Here is a 13,314-nt window from a genome sequence, read left to right as displayed (position 1 = left end):
CCTAGGGCACTGGAAAGTACAAATCCGGCCCTGGCTAAAGTAAAGCAGTTGTATTTTTCTGAGTGGCAATGGTCTGTACCTTTAACAGAACAAGCTGTGTTACTCCCTCCACTGGGGGTTATATATTAACTAGGCCTGTTCATAGACCGGAGCTGGTGTGTGTAAAATATCGCGTACACTGAAAGGGCTAAACTCTAAACAGAACAAAAGAAAAAAAAGAAGTTGCAGCCTATCCACTCCTCTGCCCAGAAAGCGAGACATTCTCCTCACCACCCGTAGCGCTTATTTACATTACATGTGACTAATAATTTGCAGATTTGATGGTCTGCTCAGCGCTTACAAATACCTGCAGTAATTATACGGAGCCATTACCGTCACTGCGAGCCAGATCACGTTCCAGGCTAATTAGCAGCTGAACTTTGCGTTGTAGTAAAATCTCTCTCACATTCCAGAGATCTTTAACCATCGGCAGTTCAAGTGCTTGCTTGCCAACACATTGGGAAACGATTTCCTTCAGGCTGGTTGTTTTAAAAGTGCAAAGTCCCATATAAATGCTGATACATATGTTCAATTATGATTGGCCAATCACTGACCAATTTCACCACCTCCATCAGGCCCAGATTTACATCACAGGAGCCTATAGGCACAGATGTCCTGGCACCCCAAACTTCACCCCCCCTCCCCATGAACCTATAAGCACCTGCCTATCAGTGTGCCGGCTGGCCCAGCTGTCATTTCTTCCTTACCCCCTTTGCTTGTTACAGGACAAGACACAGAACATTTATATTGTGCTTTTCTTCTTGTGGACTGTAAGAGCCAGAGCTGCAGCCACTAAGGCATGCTCTATAGGCAGTAGCAGTGTTAGGGAGTCTTGTCTAAGGTCTCCTTACTAAATAGGTGCTGGCTTACTGAACAGGAAGAGCTGAGATTCCCTGGTCTCCTGTGTCAGAGGCAGAACCATTGAAGGACAAATGTAGTGAGAGGTATATGGAGGCTTCCATATTCATTTCCTTTTAAACAATACCAGTTGCCTGGCTGCCCTGCTGATCCTTTGCCTCTAATAATTTTAGCCATAACCCCTGAACAAGCATGCAGCAGACTACTGCAGCCAAATAGACTAGGCTGTAGGGCAACTGGTATGGTTTACAAGGAAATCAATATAGCAGCCTCCACATACCTCCTTTAAAGTGGATCACAGATAAACTTTTTACTCATTGCAGAATTGTGTTCCTTTCATATTGTTTGTTGGGCATTCCTCAAGCCAAATACTTTTTATTGTTTTGGTTTAATACTCCAATTCCCTATAAGCGAAACAAGCCCTGCCCACAGCTTTTCAGAGAGCCTTGGCACTCAGTCCCAGGTAGCAAGGGCTTATGGGAACTCAGTCTGGGCAGGAGGAGGTTATTAGCCAGAGATTTCAGAGGCAGAGGGGAGGAGGGAGGAGTGAAATTTTCCCCCGGCTAAGGGCTGGAGATGCTATCAGCTTGCCTTAGTGTAGTGTGACAAACAAAACATGGCTGCCCTTATTGTATCACAGCAATACATAATCATAAACTTTTGAAGCTGTTTGCAGCTAGATTTGCTGTTTAAACTATCTAAACTTTAGATAAGATATATAGACAAGTTACTGGTTATCGTTACTTTTTCATCTCGGATCCGCTTTGACCAGTACACTATCTAGCCACACGACAGGCCTCTCAGAGTTAGGCAGCCAGGGGTATTAAGTAGCTAGTGGTGCCCCTAACTGATCGCAGCATGAGGAGAGAGCATGGCCGCACATTGGGCTCTCCCCTCAGCACACTCCACTCCTGCAATTATCAGTGGCAGCAGCAGGAACACATACCTCCATCCACCATGGAGGTCAGATCTCTAAGTGCCTCACACTACTTCCTATTTAAACAGGAAGCAGCGTCAGACACAGAGTGGAACCTCCGGCGCGTGGCCTGCCGCCACGGATAATTGCAGAAGGGGAGCGCTGAGGGGAGAGCCCGAGGTGAGCGTCCCCCACCCCACCTCCAATGTGTGGCCATGCTCTCTCTTGCTGCAACCCCCCCCATCCTCCAAAATGGCCCTAAACTGCCCCCCCCCCCACAGATGCAGGGGCTGCAGCCCCTATTGTTACGCCCCTGGCACTAGGGGGAGAGTGAGCTGCCTTTCCATCATCAGGCGCCTGTAGGCACAAGCCTACAACGCCTTTTGGTAACTCCAAGGTGATGCTGTCCTGCCGGTCCTCTTTGCTAATCTGCTGTCAGTCCCGGTAAAGCTCATGACCCAGCTGAGTTGTGCACTACTGCACATGCACTGACCTGGCAATGTGCCTCCTTGATCATTGCTCCCTAGCGGGTATGTGATGCGCTACACACACACACACACACACACACACACACACCTACCTACCTACCTACCTACCCACACACACGTTTATCAATGTTTCAAAACCGCTCCAAATGAGAAAACTTAATTCCAAACATATACGCAGGGCAGGATATAATATTAATACAAGATCTGTATTTACAAGAGTTAATTACATTAAAAGATAGCAGGAAAATATTACAAAATAAAACCTGTGCATTCCAACATCTAAAATAAATAATCTTTGCAAGTGGATGAATCTGGGAAAAAACAAAACAAAGGTCCTAAAAACAGGAAAATACAGTACATTTCTCCAACGTAATACAGTAAACACATGATCCAGCTCTGATAAGACATGTATAACGAAGTGCTGGTCTCCAGATAAAAGAGACTGGGGGAAATTCTTTAGAAGAAAACTTTGTAGAAGTCGTTTTGAGGAACCAGGAGCAGCACACAGTGCAGTATCCCATCAGCACAAGCAGTGGACAGACTAGAGGTGATGCTGTCCTGCTGTCAGGCCTGGTAAAGTCCATGACCCAGCTGAGTTGCGCACTACTGCACATGCACTGACCTGGCAGTGTGCCTTCTTGATCACGCTTCAAAGGCTAGGAGCATTCTGCGCAAGTGCAGTTCGTTAACACTCGTAACAGCGCATGTGCAGAACTCTCCCAGCTACAGAAGCAGGGCCGGTTCTAGACTATTTGCTGCCTGAGGCAAACTGGTGAGGATGCCCCTCCCCCCCCCCAATTGGAATGATCGCACAGCACCCATCAACTTACTCTGCTTCATTTAATGTTCTCACATGACATACTGCAGCTCAACACAATATTGCACTGGCTGGCTGTGAGTATATGACAAACTGCCCACCCTCAGCCTCTCCATTCCTCCACACGAAGGTACACAGTACAAAATTGCTGCCCCTGAAATCTCTGCGCCTGATGCAAATGTTTCACCTTGCTTCATGAGAGAACCGGCCCTGACTTCACAGGCTTGACACAGATCAACTAAGTGGACCAGGAGGCCAGCGAGGGCCCTACAAGACTACAGGGCTGCCTTGGATAATCTTTAAAGTGAACCCGAGGTGAGAGGGATATGGAGGCTGCCATATTCATTTCCTTTTAAGAAATACCAGTTGCCTGGCTGTCCTGCTGATCCTCTGCCTCTAATACATTTAGCTGTAGACCCTGAACAAGCATGCAGCATATCAGGCGTTTCTGACATTGTCAGATCTGACAAGATTAGCTGCATGCTTGTTTCTGATGTTATTCAGGCACTACTGCAGCCAAATAGATCAGCAGGGCTGCCAGGCAACTGGTATTGTTTAGAAGGAAATAAACATGGCAGCATCTATATCACTCACCTTAGGTTCACTTTAAGATGGCAGAGTTACAATGTGACCATATGTAGATTGAGCAGAGCTGAACTTATAACCCCCCCCAAAAAAAATCAAGGCCCATAGGTGCAATGAATACCGGGGGCCCCACAGATCAGGAATGAGAGATGGAGCCATATGCTGCTCAGATACTGGAGGAGGCATCACCTATGTGGGCAGTCCTGGACGTTACAGACAGTCTGCAAGAAGTAGCATACACAGTAACATGAAGTATACAGCAAAGATCCTGCAGAGTGAGGGGAGGAATTCTATGTGGGCAGTCCTGGATGTGACGGACAGTCTATAGGAAGTAGGGTGCACCTTAACACACATGTATACAGCAGAGATCCTGCGGAGAGTGAGGGGAGGAATTCTATGTGGGCAGTCCTGGATGTGACGGACAGTCTATAGGAAATAGAGTGCACCTTAAACATCATGTATACAGCAGAGATCCTGCAGAGTGAGGGGAGGATTCCTGGTGGGATTCCAGACAAACTACAAGGCCATACGGCTGCTGCAATGTACATCATAGTCCTGATACACAATAACACACCAAGAATACAGCGGAGAGTGATGGGAGGGATTCTGGTGGGATGGCACTGCAATGCACATCAGAGTCCTGACCCAGAAATCAGGTCATCAGCAGCCATACTGGACTACAGCAGCAAGGGTGACAGTGCAACGTCTACAGAGAGACGCTGCAGATCGGCAGAGAGGATTGTCTGTTCCGCTCGTCACTCGGTGGGCTTTTTGTGGAAATACATCGAAATCTTCCTGGTGGAACCCGGGATGGCTGCAGCCTGCAGAGGAAAAGAAATCAAAATTTACATAAAATAATAAAAAAAAGGTTATTGCATCATTCAACCAGAAGACAATTTTTGGGGGCCCTCATACTGCATGGAAGTTTCGATTTTTTTTGATTTGCAAAATTAGCCAATCAAAATCAATGAGAGATCTGTTGGCTGCCATCAACCGCAGGTAGATTGCCGAATCTTTTGGGAATCGGCCTTGTGACGCCACTACTCCGCTCTTGGCCGCAGTCCCCTCAATGTTTTATGTCCTCCCCCAGGTGCCCATGCAGGTAAACTTTTTTTTTAACAAACCAATTTTATTGAGGCAGTTATACTTTACTTGTCCACCGTCCGTACTTCTGCATTTGGGTAGGGGGGGGAGGAATAAACAGGCATAAAACATTAAGGGGGACAGCGGTCGGAGGTTTCTGTCGTGTTCATTATCCGCGATTATCGCACGCAGGTTGGCTTTGTTCACATCTAAAATTGCAATTGTTGGCACCAGCAATTTGCAATTTTTTTCTTCCCCTCCCGTCGCTCCACTGCACGATATGATTTTTTTTATAAAGTGTTTTTCTAAGCACTTTTGCTGAGCGGTTCTTTTTTTCACTTCCTGATGCAAGTCAGGAAGTGAACTCCTTGACCTGGAAAATAATATATACAATGGCCTCAATTCACTAAACTTATCTCCTGTCTTTAATAACGTTTCTAGAGTTATTACTATGGTGCGGAGGCATGTAGTATTCAGGAAACATTTTACCTCAGGTAAACCTAAAGTTTACTCTTCTGTCTTTAAGTTAACTCTTCAATCCTTAAAATAACTCCAGAGTTAAAGACAGGCTGTTAATTAACTGCGTGTGAAAATAACTACAGAGGAGGTAAATTAACTACAGATGAGGTAACTTAAGGAATGAAGAGATAAGATAACTCTCTCACTGTGTGGAGGTAAGTTTTCTCTTGCCTTATCTCTAGCATGATCTTAGTGAATTGAGGCCAATATGTATGTTACAGGTAGCGCTTTAATGAGCGGATTTGAAACGAACTGCTCAGATGACAACACTCTCATAGGGAAACAGTTTTTTAGGGAGATTTTCAAAGCTGCCAGCAACTTGAAAAAAAGGGAAAAAGGAGCCCTTACTGCCACGCACCCAATCGAGCATTACGGCCCAAGATTTCAGCAACCTCCGTATTCCTCTCACTTAATGTTTCTTGTAAAGTACACAGCTGAGGGGGATATGGAAGCTGCCATAATTATTTCCTTTTAAGCAATAATGTTGCCCGATTTTCCTGCTGAGACTCTGCCTAATACATTCAGCCATAGACCCTGAACAAGCATGCAGCAGATCAGGCGTTTCTGACATTGGCCTCAATTCACTAAGCTTAACTCCTGTCTTTAATAACTCTTCTGAGCTGCTTTACAGTTATCACAATTATATCCCCATGCTGATAACTGTAAAACAGCTCAGAAGAGTTATTAAAGACAGGAGTTAAGCTTAGCGAATCGAGGCCATTGTCAGATCTGACAAGATTAGCTGCATGCTTGTTTCTGGTGTGCGATCCAGATTCTACTAAAGCCAAAGATCATAAGGACTGCCGGGCATCATGTATGGTTTAAAAGGAAACCAATATGGCAGCCTGCATATTGTTTTCAGTTCAGGTGTCCTTTAAGAAAAATACATCTAATGACAGCCTCCAAGTTTTACATTCATACCACCTGCCCAACCAATAAAAAAACACCTAAAACTGTCACAGACGGCAGGTGACTAACAAGCCTCCTACCCAGCAACAGCACATCACTCTCCTGCACGGGCCAACATGCCAGGCCACAGGGCAGACTTTACCTCGTCTGGCAGGAAACGATCTATTAATGGCTAATTGCTGTGCAAGCATCAATACTGGCAGAGCAAGAGGACCTGCCAGCTACACAGAAATTAGTCAAGAGACATCAATGATGACATATCACTGATTACTCATGTGTGCTTGTGTAGAACTTTGACTACAGCACTGAAAAGAGAAGTCACTGATAATTTAAAGGACACATGAAGTGAGAGGGTTATGGAGGCTGCCATATTTTGTTTCCTTTTAAAGGGAACCAGAGATGAAGCACCCTCATGTATTTTACCATATATATCAGTGGGAACATTAGAGAAAACACCTACCCTGCTCTCTGTTTCATTCTTCACTGCTCAGCCTGCCATCAGCCCTGATAAAATCCCCGACTGAGCATTCAGTCTGGCTTTGTTCAGGAATATTTATAGCTCAGTCTGTCTCCTCTGATGTCTTTTCAAGTCCAATCCTGCCCCCTGCTGGCTCTGCTCAGGAATCATTATAGCTGAGTAATTATAGCAAAGGCAGACTGAATGCTCAGTCGGGGATTTTATCAGGTCTGATAAGAAACAAGCTGTGCAGTGCAGAATGAAAAAGCATGGTAGGTGTTTTCTCTAATGTTCCCACTGATATATATGGTAAAATACATGATGGTGCTTTGTCTCTGGTCACTTTAAGCAATACCAGATGCCTGGCTGTCCTGCTGATCCTCTGCCTTCAATACATTTAGCCATAGACCCTGAACAAGCATGCCGCAGATCAGGTGTTTGACATTTTTGTCAGATCTGACAGGATTAGCTGCATGGTTGTTTCTGGTGTGATTCAGACACTACTGTAGCCAAATAGATCAACAGGACTGCCAGGCAACTGGTATTGTTTAAAAGGAAATATAATAATATAGAAATATATATCTACATCTATATATCCGCCTCTATAAACATCTCACTTCAGGTTCCCTTTAAAGTGGACCTATACCTAGAGACAATAAAAGTTGCCACAATTGGCCTCTGTGTGGAACATAAATTCCGTCAGTCTCTGGTTGTCAGATTTCAAAGGCTACATTAATGTCAGGGATCGTCAATGAGATGCAAATAATCCTTAGTTGATGCACAGTCTATTTAAATTTATTATGCAGATTGAAAAATGCACCAATCAAATGCTGCTGCATCTGACTGACTGCAAAACTTCCATTTCCTACCTTTCCAGAACCATCCGCTAACAACCCCCCACCCTCCATATATTCACATGCCGCCCCCCCCCCCCCCCCCACACACACACTTCAATAAGTGGAATTGATTGGCTGACAACCCTGCAGCCCCTCCCACTTCCCTCAAAACGTGGTGCACCACCACTGAAGGAGGAGGGGTTTGAGAGCGGCTGGGGCAAGTCACATGACTGAATTAACGAAATGAAGATAGTCAGAGTTTTTTGAACCTCTATTGCTTTATTGGAGGAGCGAGTCCAGGTCTGTAGAGAACTGTAGTGAAAAGTATATGGAGGCTGCCATATTTATTTTCTTTTAAGCAATACAAGTTGCCTGGCTGTCCTGCTTACCCTCTGCCTCTAATATTTTTAGCCATAGCCCCTGAACAAGCATGCAGCAGATCAGGTGTTTGACATTTTTGTCAGATCTGACAAGATTACCTGCATGCTTGTTTCTGGTGCGATTCTGCAGGCAGATAGCTCAGCAGGGCTACCAGGTAACTGGTATTTCTTAAAAGGAAATAAATATGGCAGCCGCTATCTACCTCACTACAGTTCTCCTTTAAAAATGTGGAAAATCAAAACAGGTCTGTGATTGGATGGCCGGTCATGTAAAAAGACATCCGGCAGTTTGTCTGGATAGGAAAGTTCCTGTATAATACAGCAGGATGGTGTGCTGCATGCTGATCCTCCTCAGCTGGAGCAATCAGACTGTGGAGAGCGCATCTGACAAGCACTGTCATGCCACTGTGTGGGCACAGCACAAGACAGGCTAACACGATGCATCAATTCCCACGGGCTCTGCTGGCTGTGAACCAGTACCCATCAGTGATATTGCCTCAGTCACGCTGCTCTGCAGAGCCCTCTGCAGCCAGGAGCTCCTGCCTTCCTCACAAACGGGTCACATCGGCACCTGTGTGGAGGATTGGGCCAGGTAGCCATTTACAACAATGGGGATCTTGTTTCGTAAACTTGGATCAGGTGACATGCAGTAAAACGTGACATCTAGTAAAGCCACGACCCTGCCCAGAGCCCACCCACAAGTGTATATGACCAGGTAGGTGGGGCATAGGATGACTGATCCCACGCCAGCTCCTGCTGCATGTGCTGGGTGATGTGTGGGCACATGACTGCTACCTGTGCCCCTATGCTAGAAGAACATACAGAAAAAATATGCAATTGTATTCTACAAACATCTCTTTTTTTCTCCCAAATGCTTGTGTATTTAAAGAGGCACTGTAGTGACAGTAGAATGCAGTAAATTATTTAGGACACCAACTTTTACATAAATGATCCTAGTTAATTAGAAAAACTTCCTAGATCTACTGTATTTTTCGGATCATAAGGTTTAGATGACAAAAGCCAGGGGAAAAAAATATATATACACTAAACCTGGTGCATCCATGGTGAAGGGGCATCTTGTGGATTATAACACCTTTGTACCTCATGTCCCCCTTGTACCTCGTGTCTCCCTGTGTCCTCCTCTGTCCCCCTGGTGTCGTCCTCTGTCCCCCTGGTGTCGTCCTCTGTCCCCCTGGTGTCCTACTCTATGCCCCTTTGTTTCCCCGTGCCCTTAGTTTGTCCCCCTGCATATGCACAGTACAGGGAGTCCCCGACATTGTGGCAGGTTGGAGGTTCCTATTGGCCGGCATTCACAAGTCAGGAACTCCCTGCATTTGGACTATAAGATGCAGTGACTTTTTTCCTCACTTTGGGGGAGAAAGTGTGAGTCTAAGGCTACATACACACTTGAGATAAAAGTCTTTGGAAAAGGCAAGATCACAGACCAATTTTACCCCCTTCCATGTAGTATGAGAGCCATACCTACAGTCAATTCTATTGAGCGGCATGCCCCATCAGACAAAAATCTTTGCAAGATCCTGTACACAAAGATGCTGTAGACATTCAACAGATCTGTATTTGCAAAAGATCAGTTTCTGAAAAAGATCCGTTCCTGCAAAATGCATTCATAGTCTATGATATCTGCAGATCATCATACACACCTTGTTTAACAGACATTCATCTACAGATCTGACAATCATCAATGGGACTGCCAAGCACCTGCAGATCTGAAGTTCCATCCTGGTGGATCTGATCTGCAGATGATTGTCTGTTATACAAAGGTGTGTATGATGATCTGCAGATATCATAGACTATGAATGCATTTTGCAGGAACGGATATTTTGCAGAAACAGATCTTTTGCAGATGCTGATCTGTTGCATGTGTACAGCATCTGTGTGTGCAGCATCTTGCAAAGATTTTATCTGATGGGGAGTGCAGCTCCATAGAATAGACTGTGTAGGTATGGCTCTCATACTACATGGAAGGGGGTAAAATTGGTCTGTGATCTTTCATTTTCCAAAGACTTTTACCTCAAGTGTGTATGTAGCCTTATAGTCCAAAAACACAGTATATATTATTGCTGTATATCGGTTTGCAGCTACGCCCTCCCAGTGATTTTTTACCTAGGGTGATTAGGTATGTGGAATTCTTCCCCCTCCCCAAGCACTCTGGGAGACTAGCAATATATTCTGCTGGCTTTAAAACTCAGTAACCAAACCCAAACATTCCACAGAGCTGCACCTGACAGGGCTAAAGTCGTCACCACCTGTGATAAATATCCAACAGTAAATCAGGGAGAGGAAAGATTTGACAATGCCAAAACACTGACTAAATCTATAAATGAATATTGTAAAGCAAATAAGCAATCTTCTTCATTACATTATTTCACTACAGTACCTCTTTAAAAAACACCTGACATGAAGGGGATATGGTGGCTGCTTTTTAAACAATACCAGTTGCCCTGCACCCCTGCTGATCTCTGACTGCAGTAGTGTCTGAATCACACACCTGAAAAAGCATGCAGCTAATCTTTGTCAGATTTTGTGTCAGAAACATCTAATCTGCATGCTTGTTCAGGGTCTATGGATAAAAGCATTAGAGGCAGAGGATCAGCAGGCCAGCCAGGCAACTGGTATTGTTTATAAGGAAAGGAAGTGTGGTTAAGATAACTTAAATAGTCTCTGCTCAAACATCCAATATACCTGCCTTATCTAACTACCTTCTTAGGATACAAGCATCTCAACACTAGTGTATGTGTAAGTTATTACTGTGCCTATACCAATAGTAAACTAACATTGTAAACTTTTCCCCTTTCCCCTATCAGTCTGATACACTCCCCCCTTTAGTTACATGCGCAGTCAGTGGGGACGGGCTCTCCCAGCTGAAGCCACGCCCTCTTTCTGCTGACCACGAGTCTTTTTCATGAAAAAAACAAACAGGAAAAAAGTAAACCGCATTACCTGAAACTGGGCTTAGAATTAAATGTATTGCATATTTTGGTACAACCCTCCCTGGTGAAATGGATCCCTTTTTTGTCCAAAGCACCAGTGAGGCCATAGAACATGAAGATAGAAGAACCAGTACTTACAGGTATGGGTGAGCTGGTTATATTCCTCACTGAGACCTTCTTGCCACTCCCACCCCTTGAAGATGGGCTACTGGTCACTTTATTTGGGGTTGTCGATTTGTCAGATTTCAGTTTGTGCCCCAATGCAGACAACCAGTTCTTGTCGGGAGAGCTGTTCTCTTTGTTGTTCTGCACAGCTCTCGAATGACAAGGTGACCCCACAGGTAACCGTTTTTCAGGCGTCTCCACGTTGGGTTCGGGAGCGGACACCTTCTCACGGTCTTTGCCGAGATCAGCCAGACTTAAACACCTGACGTCAACGCATTCCTCCAAGTAGCACAAGTCAACCCTGGCCTTTTTCAGTCCTGGCTCCAACTCCGTAACACAGTCACAGTCACCAAAACACTCATGTTCTTCCTTATTGGTGCTGGTATCCAGACGCCTTTTGGCCTTCTTCTCAATCACGGGTGATGTCCTGGAGCTAGTAGTTGAGAGGTACTGTTCCACCGGCGTGAAGGCTTTCCGAGGTGATGGGGTCTTCATCTCAGCCACTGGACTGGCTGATTGTGACTTTGGAGTACGAGTGACCCAGTCTTTGATGGACACCTTAGAAGTGGACATCGGTTTGGGAGAAGAGGTGGAGAGACCGGCCTTCTGCCTCTTTGGAGTCTCCACCTTTGGTATTCTCAGGAAAGGTGAAGTTGGCGTGCAGGAGGACATTGGGAGGTCCCCGGTATAGCTTGGGGCGCAGGGGGCTTGAACAGGCGAAGACATGACGTGTCGGCTTGGTGCCGGGATCGATTTAGCAGGAGTACAAATTCTTGAGCCTGCTGAATAAAAGAATCATTTATAAAATGCGGAAGGGATTACACAAATAGAACTGTGGAAGTGACTAACTTGAGCCCCATGGGGAAGGCAGTTTACATTAAGTAGAGGCAATGCTCTTGCATATAATTACTCCCTGCAGTTCACATGGGAGTGACCTACATCCGAAATAGCTTTCCCCAGCTGGCTGGTACTCACACGCCCAACAGCAATTGTCTGTAGGCACCAACCGGCTCGTCTCTACTGGGAGAACAAACAGTTTAACTCTGATTCCCAAATGGCTTGAAAGAACATTAGTAGTTCAGCAGTATTACAGCTACAGTGTCTCCATGAAGAAGCAAACAAGCTGGCAAACTGCCTACCAGGTGGAAGGCCCAACTAATTACTATTTTAGAGAACAGCACTATGATAAGCAGGCTACTAGGGTGCATTAAAGGGATTCTAAAGTGAAGTAGATCGCAGCGCTGTACAATGTAAATAGACGGTGGTTTCGCCATCTAACAGTCTGCTAGCAGCGATCGCCGCTGGTAGACTGATGACAGAGCATCGGCACGCACGATCCCCTGTAAAACCCCACCCCAGGACCTGATGCCTTTTGGCGTTAGATAGTCCTGGGGCTGACACCTTCCCGACACCTATCCATGTTAGGTGGCCGAGAATGGGTTAAATTTGGAGAAGAAACAGATTACATGGTAATGTACATAAAGGTGACAAAAAAGAAAAAAAAAAAAAGCTACTCCTAGGAGGTTCAACTGTTGTAAAAAAGTGTCAGGAGGAAACACATGGATTTATACTTACCTGGGACTTCCTCCAGTGTGCGGTCCCTTCCACTCTGCCGGCTCCAGTGAAGTCCCCGAAATGAGATAGTCACTGATGCAATTCCGAGGGGGTGGAGCAAACTGCCTGGATGGCTGATCATGTAAGTATTTAACCCTTAACCTCCAGTTCGGTATCATTTTTACTGTAGGTACTCCGTTATAAAACCTCCCAAAAAAAAAAAGTTATATCTCCACAATTAAAAAAATGTGATTAGTTTACAGCTCACCCTGCTGAAATGACTCAATGGTTGTTAGTACAAGATGGGCAGGGTTTTACTGCAGTGCAGTAAAGAGGAGATCGGCAGAGAACATTAGGACAGATCATTACTAGAGGCAATCTGCTGTATCTTCATTACGGATCATAGAACTTCGAATGCATTCCACCGCACTATCATAATGAGGCCAACCCTGTAAGCTAAGGACACAGTTGGCTAAGGTGGCCGATAAAAAAATATGCCTCAGCTGATAGCCAGGCATGTGTACAGTAGCCCATGACTGCCACCCCACAAGCGATCAACTTGACAGAGCGACAGCCAACTTAACTGTGCATGCCACTCCCCCAGGGGCGTAACTAGTGGTGGGGCATGTCGCCGGGTGCAGCACTGTGAGGGCCGCTCAGTAGGGCTACTGCACCCCCACGTCAGAGGCGGTTCTTTGACTGCCCGAAGCGCCCCTGCTTCTCTCCCTCCCTCTGCAGGAGTGCAGAAGTATTAGCA

At 45.5% G+C, this 13,314-nt stretch overlaps 1 protein-coding gene across 1 annotated transcript in view; it reads right to left on the bottom strand.

Annotated features, from left to right (window-relative positions):
• Positions 1–2,526: 2,526 nt before the first annotated feature.
• The window catches only part of DTL (denticleless E3 ubiquitin protein ligase homolog), a 69,967-nt gene continuing 59,179 nt past the window's right edge, over positions 2,527–13,314 (bottom strand). The window contains exons 14-15 of the mRNA XM_068232936.1: positions 10,977–11,782; positions 2,527–4,524 (exon numbers count right to left, since the gene is read on the bottom strand). Of these exons, the coding sequence (XP_068089037.1) occupies positions 4,459–4,524; positions 10,977–11,782 (872 nt within the window). The 3' untranslated portion in view covers positions 2,527–4,458. The remainder of the gene's footprint in view (positions 4,525–10,976; positions 11,783–13,314) is intronic.

Source organism: Hyperolius riggenbachi, chromosome 4 (assembly GCF_040937935.1).
Source record: "Hyperolius riggenbachi isolate aHypRig1 chromosome 4, aHypRig1.pri, whole genome shotgun sequence".
Taxonomy (NCBI): domain Eukaryota; kingdom Metazoa; phylum Chordata; class Amphibia; order Anura; family Hyperoliidae; genus Hyperolius; species Hyperolius riggenbachi.
Note: the sequence above shows the minus strand (reverse complement) of the source record. Positions and strands in the feature narration are given on the sequence as shown.